The sequence below is a fragment of the Neoarius graeffei genome, chromosome 14 (genome assembly GCF_027579695.1).
Source record: "Neoarius graeffei isolate fNeoGra1 chromosome 14, fNeoGra1.pri, whole genome shotgun sequence".
NCBI lineage: Eukaryota > Metazoa > Chordata > Actinopteri > Siluriformes > Ariidae > Neoarius > Neoarius graeffei.
The window spans coordinates 72,446,327-72,462,306 of NC_083582.1; the positions used below are offsets into that span (position 1 = coordinate 72,446,327).

Below are 15,980 nucleotides of genomic sequence, written 5' to 3' on the forward strand. Positions count from 1 at the left end.
AAAACTGCATTGTTCCTCTTGAATCTGAGGTTCAGCTGATGAACAGACTCTCCTCTCCAGCACCCTGGCATAGACCTTCCCAGGCAGGCTGAGCAGTGTGATACCCCTAAATTTGGAACACACTCACCAGTCCCCTTTCTGAAGAAAGAGGACCACCACCCCAGCCTGCCAATTCAGAGGCACTGTCCTTGACCGCCACACAGTGTTGAAAAGGCATGTCAACCAAGACAGCCCAACAACATCTACAGCCTTCAGGAACTTGGAGTGAATCTCATCCACCCCTGGGACTCTGTCACAGAGGAGTTTTCTCACCTCAGTTACCTCAGCCCTAGTGATGGGAGGGTCTTCCTCTGAGTGCATTTACTCTGCTTCCTCTGTGTAAGCGGTGTCAGTGGGATTCAGGAGATCCTCAAAGTATTACTTCCACCATTTGACCATGTCCTCAGTTGAAGTCAGCAACACTGTATACAGAATGAGCAAAAAAAAATAAACCCTGCTTCCCCCTCCTGAGCCATCTGATGGTTTGCCAGAATTTCTTTGAGGCCAACCGAAAGTCATGCCTCATGGCCTCACCAAACTCCTTCCACACCATCCTACACTAGTTGCTTCTGCAAGTGCCAAAGCCATATTCTGTTTAGCTTGCCAGTATCGGTCAGCTGCCTCCAGAGTTCCATAAGCTAACCAAGCTAGATAGGACTCCTATTCTGCTTGATGGCTCCTTTTACTACTGGTGTCCACCACCAGGTTCGGGGGTTGCCGCCACAACAGGCACCAACAACTGTATGGCTGCAGCTCTGTACAGGTGCCTCAGCAATGGAGGTGTGGAAGATTGTTCATTCAGACTCAATGTCCCCAACCTCCCTCGGAATACAGTAGAAGTTCTGCTGGAGGTGAGTTTTGAAGATCTCCTGGACAGAAGCCTCTGCCAAATGCTCCTAGCCCACCCTCATTATACATTTGGTTGGATCAGGCCTGTCCGGCGTCCTCCTGTTCCAGGTGGTGTTCAATTGACAGTTCAGCTCCTCTCTTCACTTGAGTTTCCAAGACATATGGTTGCAGATCTGATGACACGACTACAAAATTGGTTATTGGCTTATGGTCTAGGGTGTCCTGGTTCCAGGTGCACTTATGAACACTCTTCTGCTCAAACATGGTATTCATTATGGACAAACTGTGATTTAACACAGGAGTCCAACAACAAAACCCAGCTCGGGTTTAGATCAGGCAGGCCGTTCCTCCCAATCCCTCCCCTCCAGGTTTTGCTGTCATTGCCCACATGGATATTGAAGTCCCTGTCAAAAAAGAGACTTCTCAAAGGGAGTGCATTTTTGCAGCCCACCCAAGGACTGCAAGAAGGCCGGATCCAAGGACTGCAAGAAGGCCATCCGGCCTTCTTGCAGTCCTCTGAACTGGTGTTCGGCACATAAATGCAAACAATAGTCAGAGCCCGTTCCTGACCCAAAGTCACAGGAAAGCGATCCTCTCATTCACCAGAGAAAACTCGAGTGAATAAGCACCAAACCGATGGGCTAGAAGTAAACCCACACCTGTCATCATCTCTTACCCAGGGCAACTCCAGAGTGGAATAGAGTCTTGCCCCTCTTCCGGAGATTGGTTGCAGAACTTATGCTACGTGTCGAGGTGACCCTGACTATATCTAGCCGGTATCTCTCAACTTCCCACACGAGATCAGGCTCCTTCCTTACCAGAGGGTTATCATTCCATGTCCCTAAAGCCAGTTTCGGCAGCCAGGGATTGGACCACCAAGGCCCCCCACCTTTGGCTACTGCCCAGTCCACAAACCACCAGACCCCTTTTGGCTCCTGTGGTGGGCCCACAGCAGGGTGGACCCATGTGGCTCTTTCGGGCTGAGCCTAGATGTGTCCCATGGATAAAGGCCTGACTGGGTCCTTCCCCTGGCCTGGCTCCAGGGCGGATCCTCGGTATCTCTGTTTTGGGCACGGTATTGTGATTCCTTGATTTTCTTCTTCTCATAGAAGTCTTTGGAATTGTTCATATAAAAATAATTTACATTTTGATACTGAGGTTTAAAATATCCTGTTCTCCCACTTGTCTCTGACCATGTTCTGAAGCTTTATTTGATGGCAGCGTGTGAAGCTCATGATAGCTGTAAACTGAGTACAGTATGTATAAGTGAACACAGAGGCTGTTATTTCCCCCAGCTGCCTCTCCATTTCAGCCAGAGTGACTCAGTGCTCATAGGCTCAGGTGCAAAGAGAGCGCAAGAGAGTGTGTGTGCATGAGAGAAATGTAGAAAGGAGTAGGATTACTGATGGCTGGAAAAAAGCAAATTTAACAGCCAAGGAGAGCCCTTATCATCATCATCATCATCATCATCAGAATCAAAATCAGTGCGAGCTGTAGAGGTGGCCAGGTGGGTGTATGAGAGCAGCAGATAAGGAAGAGAATGTATGTTGCAATGACTTGTCAAAGTAAATGTATAATTTAAATTCACTTCTGTTGATGCCCTTTATTACAGTATGAGCTCTTATCTCTAATCGGTGTATATATTATCTCCAGGCCCAGAGATGGCACCAGGGGAACGAGCACTTTGGGCGTTCATGGCTGCCTGGAGATGTTGTAGGCTGCATGGTGGACTTGAACGAGCACACCATGATGTTCACACTGAATGGAGAGGTATTGCTGGACGACTCGGGCTCTGAACTTGCATTTAAGGACTTTGAGGTCTGGGAAGGTTAGTAACAATTCTATCCATGTACAGAGAGAGAGAGAGAGAGAAAATGAATAGGAAAAAAATCAGTAGCACAGGTGGTTATGGATAATGCATGAATAAAAAAGTAATCTGCGAGTGGGTGAGAAGTTATGGGGCAGTGGTAGCTCAGTGGTTAAGGTTTGAATGAATGATTGGAAGGTTGTAATTTTCCATTACAGAGCTGCCACAGAGCTACTGCTGGAATACTAAACACAGCTCTCAATTGCTCATCTCTATGCGTGGATTATATTCTCTCTGAGTTCTAAGTAAATTGAAGTGTGACTTCACCATGCTGATGGCAGAAATGTGGTAATTTAATTAAAATGAATTTTACTACGCTGGAAAAATAATACATTTTTCATGGTTGGGAAGGTGGTAGCGATTCTGTATGAAATATTGCTGCTCTGTTTATAGCTGCTTCAGATATATTTCATGTTTATTAAATATGCACCCTTTCTTCCAGTTCTTTCCATATTCCACTTGAATCTGTTCATAATTTACACCTATTAACCCTTTGGGGTCTGAGGGTATTTTCTGGCACGCTAATGATTTTGGCATGCTCTGGTGATGTCAATATCAACAAATCTAAGCAGTATTTTCAAAGTTATATGACTTTTTTTGTATTCGGCACAAGTTCAGCTACAATAATATCTATGTAGTCTGGATGTCATGACTGTACTTTTAAAAAAAAAAACAGATAAATGAAGATGATGTAAAAAGCATTTTTAGAACTGTGTTGGAATGTGTGAAAAAACATCACCTTACCCATTGTGACGAACTGTTTTGGTCACTTGAGGTGATTCTGTTCAGTCTTAGGAATGGATCAAGCACAAAAAACTTAAATCTGCTCCACTGATTTGGACAATCAACTGGCCATCAAAAAACGTATGTCCTATTGTTTTGGGATAAAGGGTTGGCAGTGACAGGGGTATTCAATGAGGAGAGTAAAAAATTCCATTCCATTCAATGAGAAGAGTGAAAACCTCTCCCACTGCTAATTCTTAATCCCATCAGGTCAAGTGATCAAAACGATTCATCACAATGGGTAAGGTCATGTTTTTTCACACATTCCAACACAGTTCTAAAACTGCTTTTTACAACAGCTTCATTTGTTTTTTTTAAGTACAGTCATGACATACATACTACATAGATATTATTGTAGCTGAACTTGTGCTGAATACAAAAAAGTCATATGACTTTGAAAATACTGCTTAGATTTGTTGAAATTGACAGCAACGTCAGAGCATGCCAAAATCATTAGCGTGCCAGAAAAGACGAAGAAGAAAAGTGAGCAAACAAGTGGCGGTACACCACACGCATATCAACCAATATGCTCATAAGAAGTAGAAGAAATATTTACACTTATTCGAGTTGATGTTCAGTTGGATCGAGTCGAAGTTCGAAAAGTCACCGCTCATCATCAGTGTCGCAGTTCTCAAGATTGAACTGAATCGCTGTCCTGAATCATGAATTGAATTGCTGTTCTGAAATTGAATCATTGTCCCGAATCATCCGAAGCGCCTCCTGAACATCAAATCGCCGTGCCATCTCGCAACAAGTTTTACCTCCAAACAGGGAGCCTAAACTGTGGCTGACAGAATTTATCCTGTTTACAGTGGGCGTTCCCACTGTGAGAAAGAAGCCAATTGAAACCAAAAGTGTGAAAGTTATGATCATACCATTACCACGTGAATAAGTAGGTGCTCAGGACTCCGACTCCAGTGTGACTGAGTACGGTGACGAGTTTTATGTTTAATCTAATTTAAGTAATTTAAAACTAATGTAATATTATTTGGCAGTGGGCACATAGGAAAGTGTAAAGTTTCTGTCAATATGTTTATCATGCTTGTATGATAAAAATTTGCAAAGATATTTATCTAAATACATGACCTACTCATTCTAAACCTGCCGAGCTTCACCGGCGAAGCTCTCGACCCCAGAGGGTTAATGTTCAAAATGAGTGATTTCTCGGTGTTGGTTTTCATGGACACAATATGCAGTACAAACTATGGATAATTTTGTTGAAATAACTTTTCAATGTCTGCATGTATATGCCACCCTGGTATGTGTGAGGGGGGAGAGGTCATGTGTTTTTCTCTTTTTGGTCTATGCTTTTCATCATGGATATTTCAAAAATAGAAAACATATAATTAAAACATGAAAATAGAACTCAAAATTGACACTCATTTGGTTGCTGTCTGTATTATCATACCATTCCACACCAGCTCTTTCTGTCTAGCATGCACATATATATATATATATATATATATATATATATATATATATATATATATATATGTAGTGTCTATGTGTCAGCCCTGTGATGACCTGGCGACTTGTCCAGGGTGTACCCCGCCTTTCGCCCGTAGTCAGCTGGGATAGGCTCCAGCTTGCCTGCGACCCTGTAGAAGGATAAAGCGGCTAGAGATAATGAGATGAGATGATATATAGTATTAGTGTCTCGTTAATTACCCACAGGTGTAGCCAATCGTTCATTTCCCGCTTGTACTCTCTGACTTCTCCTCCCATGCACAGCTGGTGCTCAATCACTCCCCCGCTAACACAACGTAATTTACCAGAATTCCTTCCATATTAATCTAGTGTGACTAATACAGGTGTAACGATGCACCGTGATTCAAAAATGTCACGACATGCATCATGGATACTTGCAAATGACATCGGTGAAATCTATCAGTTAATGCAATAGCAGAGTTTGAATATATACATCATGCTGGTCATATGATTGCATTCTTTCTTGGAGAACCTGCATCATTACCAGAAGTCATCACAATACTGAAAAAAAAAGCTCTTCAGTAGCTTTCAAACTGCAGTTTAGTCGACTTTGAAGCTCTATTTCCAGTTAAAATGATGCCTCAGGTACTGCTTCATGTCGGGTACGAAGGTGACCGATGGATGTAAAAGCAGTGGAGAGTTTTATTAAGGCAAGTCAAAGAAGTCAAAGTCCCTCTCACGCCAGAATCTGGTCTTCCCAGGCAGTCTTCTGTCCCAGTACTGACCAACTCTTGAAGGCGTATGGGTGCGGCGCCGATCTCCATTTCAATAGCCCTCGGCCTCTCGCCGATACAGCTAGGGTTACAGTGAGGGGCCAGTCCTTTGGTAACCGCGAGAGTTTGACTTCCCCACTTGCATCTGTATTGCAATGTACTTTGCCAGATGGTAGTAGGTACCATTTTTATGATGGTCTTTGGTATGACCCGACCGCGAGTAGAACTCATGATCTCCCGGTCGAAAGGTAGACACACTAACCACTCGGCCAACTCGCGGTTTTAAGGCAAGGCTGGCAAACAAATCCAAATCTATAAACAAAGGCAGAGTCTGTAAATAGGCAATGGTCAGGCGAGGCACAAACAGGATATCAAACGTAAAGACAGAAAGAAAAAAAAACACAAAACTAGATCAAAGCTCGTTGAAGTCAGGCAAGGGAACACAGCGTTTACTTCGCAATCGTAACGTCCACTGAGAGTCCTTTTATAGTGAGCAGTGATGAGGCTGTGATCAGGGACAGGTGTGTGTGTTAATCAGTACTCTGGAGACTGAGAGCGGTGACGTGCAGTATGGTTATTGTAGTTCACGGAGGCCATATTCGAAGGCCACTGCGAGCTCTGGGAAGTGGAGTCTTGAGTCGTTATGTTTCAATTGATTGTTTTGCCCCAGTCAGAGACTTTGTTACCTCGTCCGTAACGGAGTAAGCAGGGCGAGGTATTGTAATCAGTACGGTTTGTTTGTTTGTGTTTGCCCGTTACCAATCTAGCATCTAGACAGTTGCACCGATTGACTTCAAATTTTCAGGGTAGGTGGGCAATGGCCCATAGCTTACCTGATTAAATTTTTGCAGTAATCGGGTCAAGGTGAAGGTCAAGGTCACCGGAAAGGTCAACCTTTCGGTCAAACTAACACGTTCCATTATAACTCAAAAATGGCTGTCGATAGACAAACGTTTACTATTATGAGCATATAGGAACTCCCACATGGCCTTTCATTTGGCACCATGATCTTTGACCTTGAATGACTTTTAAATGTCAAACTCAAGGTCATGGATTTTCATAGGACCATGACCTGACAGCTGATGATTGAGAAATATTACCATTATCAACATATAGGTATAAAATAAGTGCTGCCGGGCAAGGTTCGTTTTGCCTGGAAACACTGGTTTCCTCAAAGTTTTGGGAGAATTTGTACATTTATTTATTAATCATTTTATTTTTAAGACGTGGTGAACCTGTAGTACGTTTTGTTTAAAATATTAAACCCCTGTTCTTGGCACTTTTTGATTCATTTAGTTTGATACAGACATAAATACGCAGGAGTCTTTTCAGTCATAGCTGGTCTTTATTCAAAATTTCAATATATTCTGAAAATAAAATGTAATTGAATCGTAACGCTTTTATTGTGAATTGAATTGAATCACGACTGGAGTGTATCGTTTCGCCCATAACAGTTAATGTCAGATGAACTGTGTACGTTTTAACAAAGTTCATGTGACTCATCTGTCATAAAACTTAGTTTATACAAGTTATGCATTCATCGTTGAATGATTGTAAAAATCAAAAAAGTGGTGCTAGCTGCATACGTGTAAGCATGTTGCCTTTATTCTGTCCTATTAGAAAACAGTGTGTACCGTATGTTGAGCTTGTTTTTCCCCCTGCCGAAGTCAATGGCTGAGCAGTCTTTGTACCATGCGACTTTCCTGATTTCAGAATCTCTTCTGGGTTTGCTCCTAAGGCTAATTTACACCAGAAACGTCTGAGACTTTTTTTTTTTTTTCCCCTCAGTAGTCTGTCTGACGTCCGTCTCTTTGTTACAGGTCGAATCCCATTGGAATCAGTGCAGCAATTTAAGCACGTTATGTCTGTAAAAACATGACGGGGCATTTTTATTCTGCAGTTCTATTTTTTACCACATAATAGAAACCCACACACACATAACATGCCTTCTATTTTGTCATATTTTAAAACAATGTGTTCAAGGACTCAGAAATTGCTACTTCGTGACGTCGCTGTTTTTCCATGTCATCGTTTATGCCATGAAACTGTGATGGCATGAAAAGTGAAAGAAAATGTTATTCCAAGCGTTTGTGAGCATGCTTATGATGTATTTGCTGCTCTTGAAATGTCTGTGGCACAAGACACATACCCATCACGTCTTTTCAGGTTTTCATCTTGTTTTTTTGTGAAGATTTCTTAATGATGATGATGATGATGATGCCCTTTATTGTCACTAGTCACATGTACCAGCGAAATTAACCGTCAACCTGTCCGTACATATACAACATACAATTGACATAGGGTAGACAGGACAGGAAGACAGGGATAAAGATGAAAAGGAAACAACATGAGGAGAGATAAGGAAAAAAAAGAACACCCCCCCCCACTATGCTCCTGTCAGGAGTACAGTGTAGGAAGATTTAAAAAAACCTTTGCACATAAGCACACAACAACACAAGTACACTTTAAACACGGGACTTAAGGGAGGGAATCAGGGGTAGGGGGTAAGGGGGGAGGGGAGGAGGTAATCCAGCGCAAGCAAGCAGCCGTCCGCTCCTGCAGCCATGAAGGCGCTGGTCACGCACCCGCTTGTCACACTGGGGGTAAAAATGGCGACCGCGGAAAGTTAGAGAAGGAATGCAAGAGTGTCTCCCGGCAGTGACCTTCAGGGGGAAATGTTTCCTCAGCAACGGCCTGAACCGAGGCCGGTGCTGTCTCAGGGAGCCGAATGTCGATAAGATATAAATTGTTTGATCTTTCCAGACGCAGTCTTTGCACGTCCACACCGCTCGTCCATATCTGTCCATTCTATTCAAATTCAAATTGATCTCCGAAAAACGTATTCCTTGCAAAGCTGAAAGCTGCTCCGAGATAACAACCATTTTGTGGTTAAAGTTCTGAATGTCCACAGTCCGAGTGCCAACAGCTTTGCCCACCACTCCAATCATATCGGGCAGCTTTGTGGGGCTTTGAACAGCTGTCACCGTTGTCTGATTTCCTCGATATACCAGGGCAATGCCTAATCCAATCAGCAAAAGTCCTGTAATCATGGTTCTGAATAGGTAGATATCTTCAATGTCCTCCACAGAAAGAATCACCAGGCACACGACTCGCCACCGCTCCCACATGCCCATCGTGTAACCAGCCGCAAACGTTCTGGCAGGACAGACAGGTTCCCCCGAACCCAAACTTCTCGTCAAGAAAACTGTGTCAATTTCGTTAGGAGACCAGTTTATCAATTCCATGCTTTTTTTAGTTTAGAAAGTAATGCAGGGAGAGTCTCTTCAAAAAGTACAGCAGACGAGACAAGACACAGAAGCACAAGCAGGGAAAAAAAAGGAGGGAGAGGGAGAGCAGAAAATGCGACCACCTTCCGTGGAAGCACGGAGAGGAAAAAAAAAGGTTTAATCTTTTAAACCTTGGTGATTCTGCCATTTTGGCTGTTGATCGAGATCCCAGGTTTGGCCTGCTGTTGCACTCTCGAATCTTAAAAATCACCCTTCAGAAATGGAGACCGTGGAAACTGGTGGACACGGACGTTCACTTACCTTTCACTCACACATACATCTCGCTTGCTGTGAAAATTCTCTTTTGTGTAAAATCTCAGATTTGTTATTTCAGTTATTCATGTATTATACTGTGCCACTGGATTTTCAATCCTGCGTCTGAAAATAACACCCACTCGGTTTATAAATACATGTCTATGACTAATTAGGCTCAAATGCTACGTGCTGTTTTTAGCGATTTCTATTAAAGCTGAGACTGGACGATGGTATTGGAGATGGAGAGCAGCTCAGGCTGTCCACCCTGCTCGGGCTTTGTGGCTGAGCCTGCTAAATGTTCCTAGAGATGCTTTGTAATGGTGGCTTATAAAATGTAATACTGTACTAAATCGTGGAAAAATCAAAGCATTTACTGTGCCAGTCTACATATGGCTGGACATTTGGGAAAGAGATCACATATGTGGTCTGTCAACTCCAGACTTTTTTCTAAATTATGATCGCACAATTTCTGTGGCCAAGTTTTAACCTCCTGGCAGAGGCAGCTACGTTTTTCTGCGAATTTTTTTCAAAATTTATTTAGCAAGATTCATGATGCCATTAGTCTTCACAAAGAAGGATAGACAGCCATGCATGATGATCTATTAATGGTGAGATAGTCGCCGTTGACGTTATGTCACAAGTACTGAAGAAATTACCGTACAAGAGTCACGAAAATACTCGAAGTAAATCACACTGTTCATTCGTGTATCGATGCTGTATTGTATCTTAAGCAAAAAAAAAACATCACGCAAGGAAATGTGTTCTATCCAGTGAGACGTCTCCATTATCTGTATCCACCAGAACTCAGTGTAATTGTGCTGTGTGTGTGTGTGAGAGAGAGAAAACACTTCCTTTAAGAAATCCTTTATGTTCACTGTGCACCTACAAAAAGAAAACTGTATTGCCACCTATTGGTTGCTATGATACAGCAAACACTGCAGTCAAAACGAGGCATTAATATCCATATCACTGTCCAGATAGCCAAAGATAAAGAATTACACTTCCATCTGGAACACATAGCATTACTGAGCGGTGGCGATGAGCTAATTTAAACCTGAGCACCACAATTTAGACATGATCTGGACCAGGACTCAGAATGAAAATGCCACCCAGTCATTCCATATAGTGCCAATTTTGACCCAGATTCCCAAATGCAGTGAAAACCTTTAAATATGCCTCTTTACAGTTGGACTGCTAAGTGTGCCATTGATGTTGTCATGGTAACGCACCTTTCCTTGCGCTGTGAGACAGGTTTTATCCCGGTGTGCAGTCTGGGCGTGAGTCAGGTGGGCCGGATGAACTTTGGGAAGGACGTGAGCACTCTGAAGTTCTTCACCATCTGCGGCCTGCAGGAGGGCTACGAGCCATTCGCCGTCAACATGAACCGAGACGTCACCATGTGGCTCAGCAAGAGGCTGCCTCAGTTCATCCCTGTACTGCCAGGCTACGAGCACATTGAGGTCTTTACACACACACACACAGTATTTCACATGCTGTATTTTCAGCTAAATCACATACATATGCATGAGGCGTTAGTGTTTTTACAACTCTCAGGTCAAATCTTTGAGGGTTTTACATATTCATGCAGCATGAATATGTAAATCCTTGGAATTTGTATTAAATGTGATTTCATTAGGTTTGGATTGAATTGATTATTTGATGTACATCACAGCTTGATGTATTTTAATCATAAATATAGCTCCTCCAGTTACGAGGATGCTCAGTGGAAATAATACCGAGTGTGTTTCGTGGTCTGTGTGTGTGTGTGTATCTGCTGTCTCCAAAAGGTCACGAGAATTGATGGGACGGTGGAGAGTCCACCATGCCTAAAGGTCACACAGAGGTCATTTGGGTCCCAGAACAGTAACACTGACATCGTGTTTTACCGGTTGAGCATGCCCATCGAGTGCGCTGAGGGATTCACGAAACCCGCTGGCGGGACTCTACCGGCTAACAGCAGCCTCTTCTCTCCAAAGAAAGATCTGGAAGATTTTGAGACAGTGTCAGACTTTGAGGTGCTGATGAAGAGCTCTCACAGTCACATGAGTTCGAACGGCCCGGATAAAGACAAGGATGAGTTCAACAACCACAAGGACTACAACCAGGAGAAACCATCCAAACTGAAACAAAGGTGTGTGTGTGTGTGTGTGGAATCGGACATGGATTCTAAAGTTACAGTGGTAAGAATCCAGAAAAAATTCACAAGTCATAATGCAGATCTTTATGTATTTTGCGTCAGAGCGCCGCATGTTTTTACATCGGCGTGCTCTACTGAGACCTCCTAGTACACTATCATTCAGAAATATACTAAAAAAACCCACACACACCTCATTTCCCCCCTATTAAAAACAACAGATGAGCCAAACATCATATGACTATGGAACGATTGCCAGTTGTGTATATTATATCCAATATTCACCGACACCCCTGAAAGCCCCCCCACCACCACCACCTCTACTCATCTCGCATTAAATAATTGGCCAGTGGTCTCGGCTCAGCTGTGTTCCCAGCTTAAATAGCTGCACTGACGCGGCACTCTCACATTACATCAAATTAATTGGAAAATGGCTTGAGTTCATTAATTTGAATTAAAAACTGTCAATGTTATGTTCAGAGTATAGAGTTAGCATCAATTAATTATATTTATTACTGATGAAAATGGTCCAAAATGGCACTTTGATTTTTTTCATCCAAAAGAGAAAATCTCATCTCATCTCATTCTCTCTAGCCGCTTTATCCTTCTACAGGGTCGCAGGCAAGCTGGAGCCTATCCCAGCTGACTACGGGCGAAAGGCGGGGTACACCCTGGACAAGTCGCCAGGTCATCACAGGGCTGATACATAGACACCGACAACCATTCACACTCACATTCACACCTACGGTCAATTTAGAGTCACCAGTTAACCTAACCTGCATGTCTTTGGACTGTGGGGGAAACCGGAGCACCCGGAGGAAACCCACGCGGACACGGGGAGAACATGCAAACTCCGCACAGAAAGGCCCTCGCCGGCCACGGGGCTCGAACCCAGGACCTTCTTGCTGTGAGGCGACAGCGCTAACCACTACACCACCGTGCCGCCCTAAAGTGTCCCATATACGTTTTCGTACGTATGTTAGGGAGTGCCTGACAAGAGAGCACACTTGTCCTGGGCCGTCGGCATGGTGAAGTATGGTGGCCAGTTCCTTTTCTCGCCGCCTTAACTTCCCCAGTGTTTCCACCAGGTCCCCATTCACTGCTGGGTGGACAGGAGGTGAGCCCCAGATCACCGTCCGAGACGAGGCTCGAACCGGGGACCGTTCGCTTAGCGGTCAAGCGCTCTAACCACTTGGCCACCTCGCCTCTCAAAAGAGAAAATGACACAAGAAAAAATATTAACTAGGCTGACAGTGAAATGTCTGATCAAACACTGCAAAAATGTTCATCATAATAATGAATAAAGTCCTTTTCCCAGAGGGCGGGACTACATACAAAAAGTGTGTGTAAAACAAGCCATGGCCTGAAGGTTAGGGAAGCAGTCTTGGGCCCAAAGGGTCGTTCCATCTCTGCATTTATCCCATACTTCAGATGGGTTAAATGCAGAGATGGAACTTCACTGTGCTTGAGTGTATATGTGACAAATGAATACTACTTCTTCTTCTTAATGTGTATGTGTTTTGTGTTGTGTGTGTGTGTGTGTGTGTGTGTGTGGTTCAGGTTCATGTTGAAAAAGTCGAAACCGGATTTCAACACGAGTAACTCTTCAGCTCGTCTGTCTGAGGAAGTGATGGCTGATGAGAGAGATGATTATGAGTTCCTCATGCAGACATGCACGGTGAGAAGCAACAATTCACTGCTCCTGTGTCAGCTTCAATACAAGGGTGTTTATCTCTATATTTAGTGAACGGCACTTATCCGTGCCATCATTCGTACAATTCAGAGGATCACATTAAACTAGTGGGACAATAATACTGTATCAGCCATGAAGAGTGTGTTTAAATGTACATTAATAATACCACTGGTGGATGTTAGATTAAAGTGTATTAAACAGCATACTATATTTTAAAACAAACTCTACGTTTTTTAACAAACCAGAAACCCTCCCAGAGTTCCCTTGAATTCATGTTCTGTAATGTTCTTTATTCTAATCACCATTGTTTAATTTCAGATCCAGAGCCAAAATAATAAAATAAATCATATAATTTTATAAATACTGACGGTTACAGTGCTTTTTTCCCCTCCGTGGTTCAGTACTACTACTCGGTGCGGATCTTTCCAGGCCAGGAGCCGTCCAGTGTGTGGGTAGGCTGGGTCACCTCTGACTTCCACCAGTACGACCCGGCTTTTCATCTCGACAAGGTCCGGACTGTCACCGTCACCCTCGGAGACGAGAAGGGCAAAGTTCATGAGAGGTCAGTAACGCTAGGTCTGTTGGTAATTTGTTTCTTTAACCAGTAGTCCAGGGCAGAGTGCTTCTGTTGATAATTTAAAAAGGTAGGAGGGCTGTGTAGAGAACTAAAAATCCTATTTATGGTCTCAACTTTAGAACAATACAGTATGTCCAACTGCTGATATGCTGTGGTTTGCTTCTTTTACACTGGAGCAACTGAGATAATGCAGTAACATCTCACGGGAATCTGTTTTACCCAAAATCTTTTCCATAACTATTTGTTTCAAATCATAATAAGTTCTTCACAACACATTCATATGTGTACAGTGCTAACCTGCAGGTTGTAAGCTTCTCTAGACTCATGACTCCAGTGTAATGTGTAAATAGTTTGAATTTTGGACGATATGTCCAGCCCTCTACCATATAAGTTAGTTTGTACAAAGTATACAGTAGCTATACCGAGGACTACCGTGAGCAGGCCTAGTGGTTAACGTGTCCGCCTCTTGATCGGGAGATTGAGTTCTACTCGCGATCGGGTCGTACCAAAGACCATCATAAAAATGGTACCTACTGCCGTCTGGCAAGGCACGCTGCAATACAGATGCGAGTGGGGAGTCAAAGTCTCGCAGTTACCAGAGGACTAGCCCGCCACTGTAACCCTAACTGTATAGGTGAGGGTCCGAGGGCTACGGAAACGGAGATTGGCATCGCCCAGTGCCTGCCTGGGAGGACCAGGTCCTGGCATGGGAAGGACTTTAGACTTTAAAGATACTGAGGACTGCATTTACATTTGCAATTGCAATAAACAGTTTTGCACTCGGGTCTGCATCATTGAACAGTTAACTTCAACTTCAAAAATAAAAGTTAAAACTTGATTGAATTCAGAAATTACTCTGATGCTCATATTCACAAGTTGCTTATAACTTCCTGTTTACACGGTTGCACTTTTTGACTGTCTAGTGTACAGTCATAGAAGGGAAACGATTGTTCGGTGTCACCCAGCTGAGGATGCGTTTCCTTTAGAGTCTGGGGTCCTGTTAAGGTTTCTTCTTCATGTCGTCTCGGGAGTTTTTCTTTGCCACCGTAACCTCTGGCTTGCTCATTAGCGATACATTTATAAAACTTCAGTATTTCTGTAAAGTTGCTTTGTCACATGGTCCATTATTGGAAGCATTGTATAAATAAAATAAAATAAAATAGAATTGAATGTTCTGCTTACCGGGGGAAAAAAGTTCATAGTAAGATTTTTGTGGTGCGTTTTTTTTTTTTTTTTTTTAAATAAATATTGTGAGATCGTTCAGTTTGCTGTTTTATTGCAGTCCTGTAACTGTTGTTGCTCTGATTGTCTGTCTCTCTTTTCCTTTTTTTCTCTCTTCCTTTCTGTGTGTGTGTGGGTCACAGTATTAAGCGCAGTAACTGCTACATGGTGTGGGCCGGTGAGAGTAATAACCCTGGGCAGGGCCGTAACAATAACGGCCTCGAGATTGGGTGCATGGTGGACACGGCCAGCGGCCTGCTCACTTTCACAGCCAATGGCAAAGAGCTCAGCACTTACTACCAGGTACAACAGTGTGTGTGTGTGTGTCTGCACTAATGAGATTGCTGCTTAGAATGTATACACAGAAGCAAATTTATCTGGCCCACGTGACACGTGCACCGTGCATATCAGCCCCCTTCTTTTTGAGCATCAGTAAAATTTTGGATTAGTGGACCATTTTCAGCACAGCAATGACGCCCGCATGATGATATGTGCGGTGCTGATCTGAGAGTCTCTCAGGCTCCAGTGAAACCTATACATGGACAACAAAGTGCACCTGCATGGTAGGTGTACATGATAAAGTGCCCACTGAGAGTATAAGTGTGGGAGTCTGTGATATAACACACATTTGTTCAGTTATTTCTTCTTAAGCGTACTATTCTGTAACTCCAAAGGCACTCGGAGAGCTCAGACCTCCGCCAAGGACAACAGTCGACTCTTCTATGACCTGCAAATCTGTAACCGCGGCCATTTTATATGTCTGGATATATTTCCAAAACTATTAGAATGATATACCTAGACGTGTCCTGGATGATTACTGGTACTCATGAATGTGGATTGTGATACAGAGTTATTGTATTTCTACATTGATTATGTTTTGTCACTATTGAACTTTACTGTCATCTCCTGGATTTTTTTTTTTTTTTTTTAAGATATATGGCATTGTTGAGCGCAGACTTCCACCAAGGCCAAATGTTGTGTCTCGCAACCACGGGCGATTGCTCTAAGACAACGAGGGAGGCTCAGCCTCCTCTAAAAATGACGAACATCGTGTAGGATGAATTACGCAAGGCT

At 43.2% G+C, this 15,980-nt stretch overlaps 1 protein-coding gene across 1 annotated transcript in view; it reads left to right on the forward strand.

Moving 5' to 3' along the window:
* Positions 1-15,980, forward strand: part of ryr2a (ryanodine receptor 2a (cardiac)) — a 589,347-nt gene that overhangs the window by 341,497 nt on the left and 231,870 nt on the right. The window contains exons 29-34 of the mRNA XM_060940301.1: positions 2,542-2,716; positions 10,533-10,741; positions 11,069-11,412; positions 12,976-13,093; positions 13,510-13,670; positions 15,050-15,209. Coding sequence (XP_060796284.1) covers positions 2,542-2,716; positions 10,533-10,741; positions 11,069-11,412; positions 12,976-13,093; positions 13,510-13,670; positions 15,050-15,209 — 1,167 coding nt within the window. The remainder of the gene's footprint in view (positions 1-2,541; positions 2,717-10,532; positions 10,742-11,068; positions 11,413-12,975; positions 13,094-13,509; positions 13,671-15,049; positions 15,210-15,980) is intronic.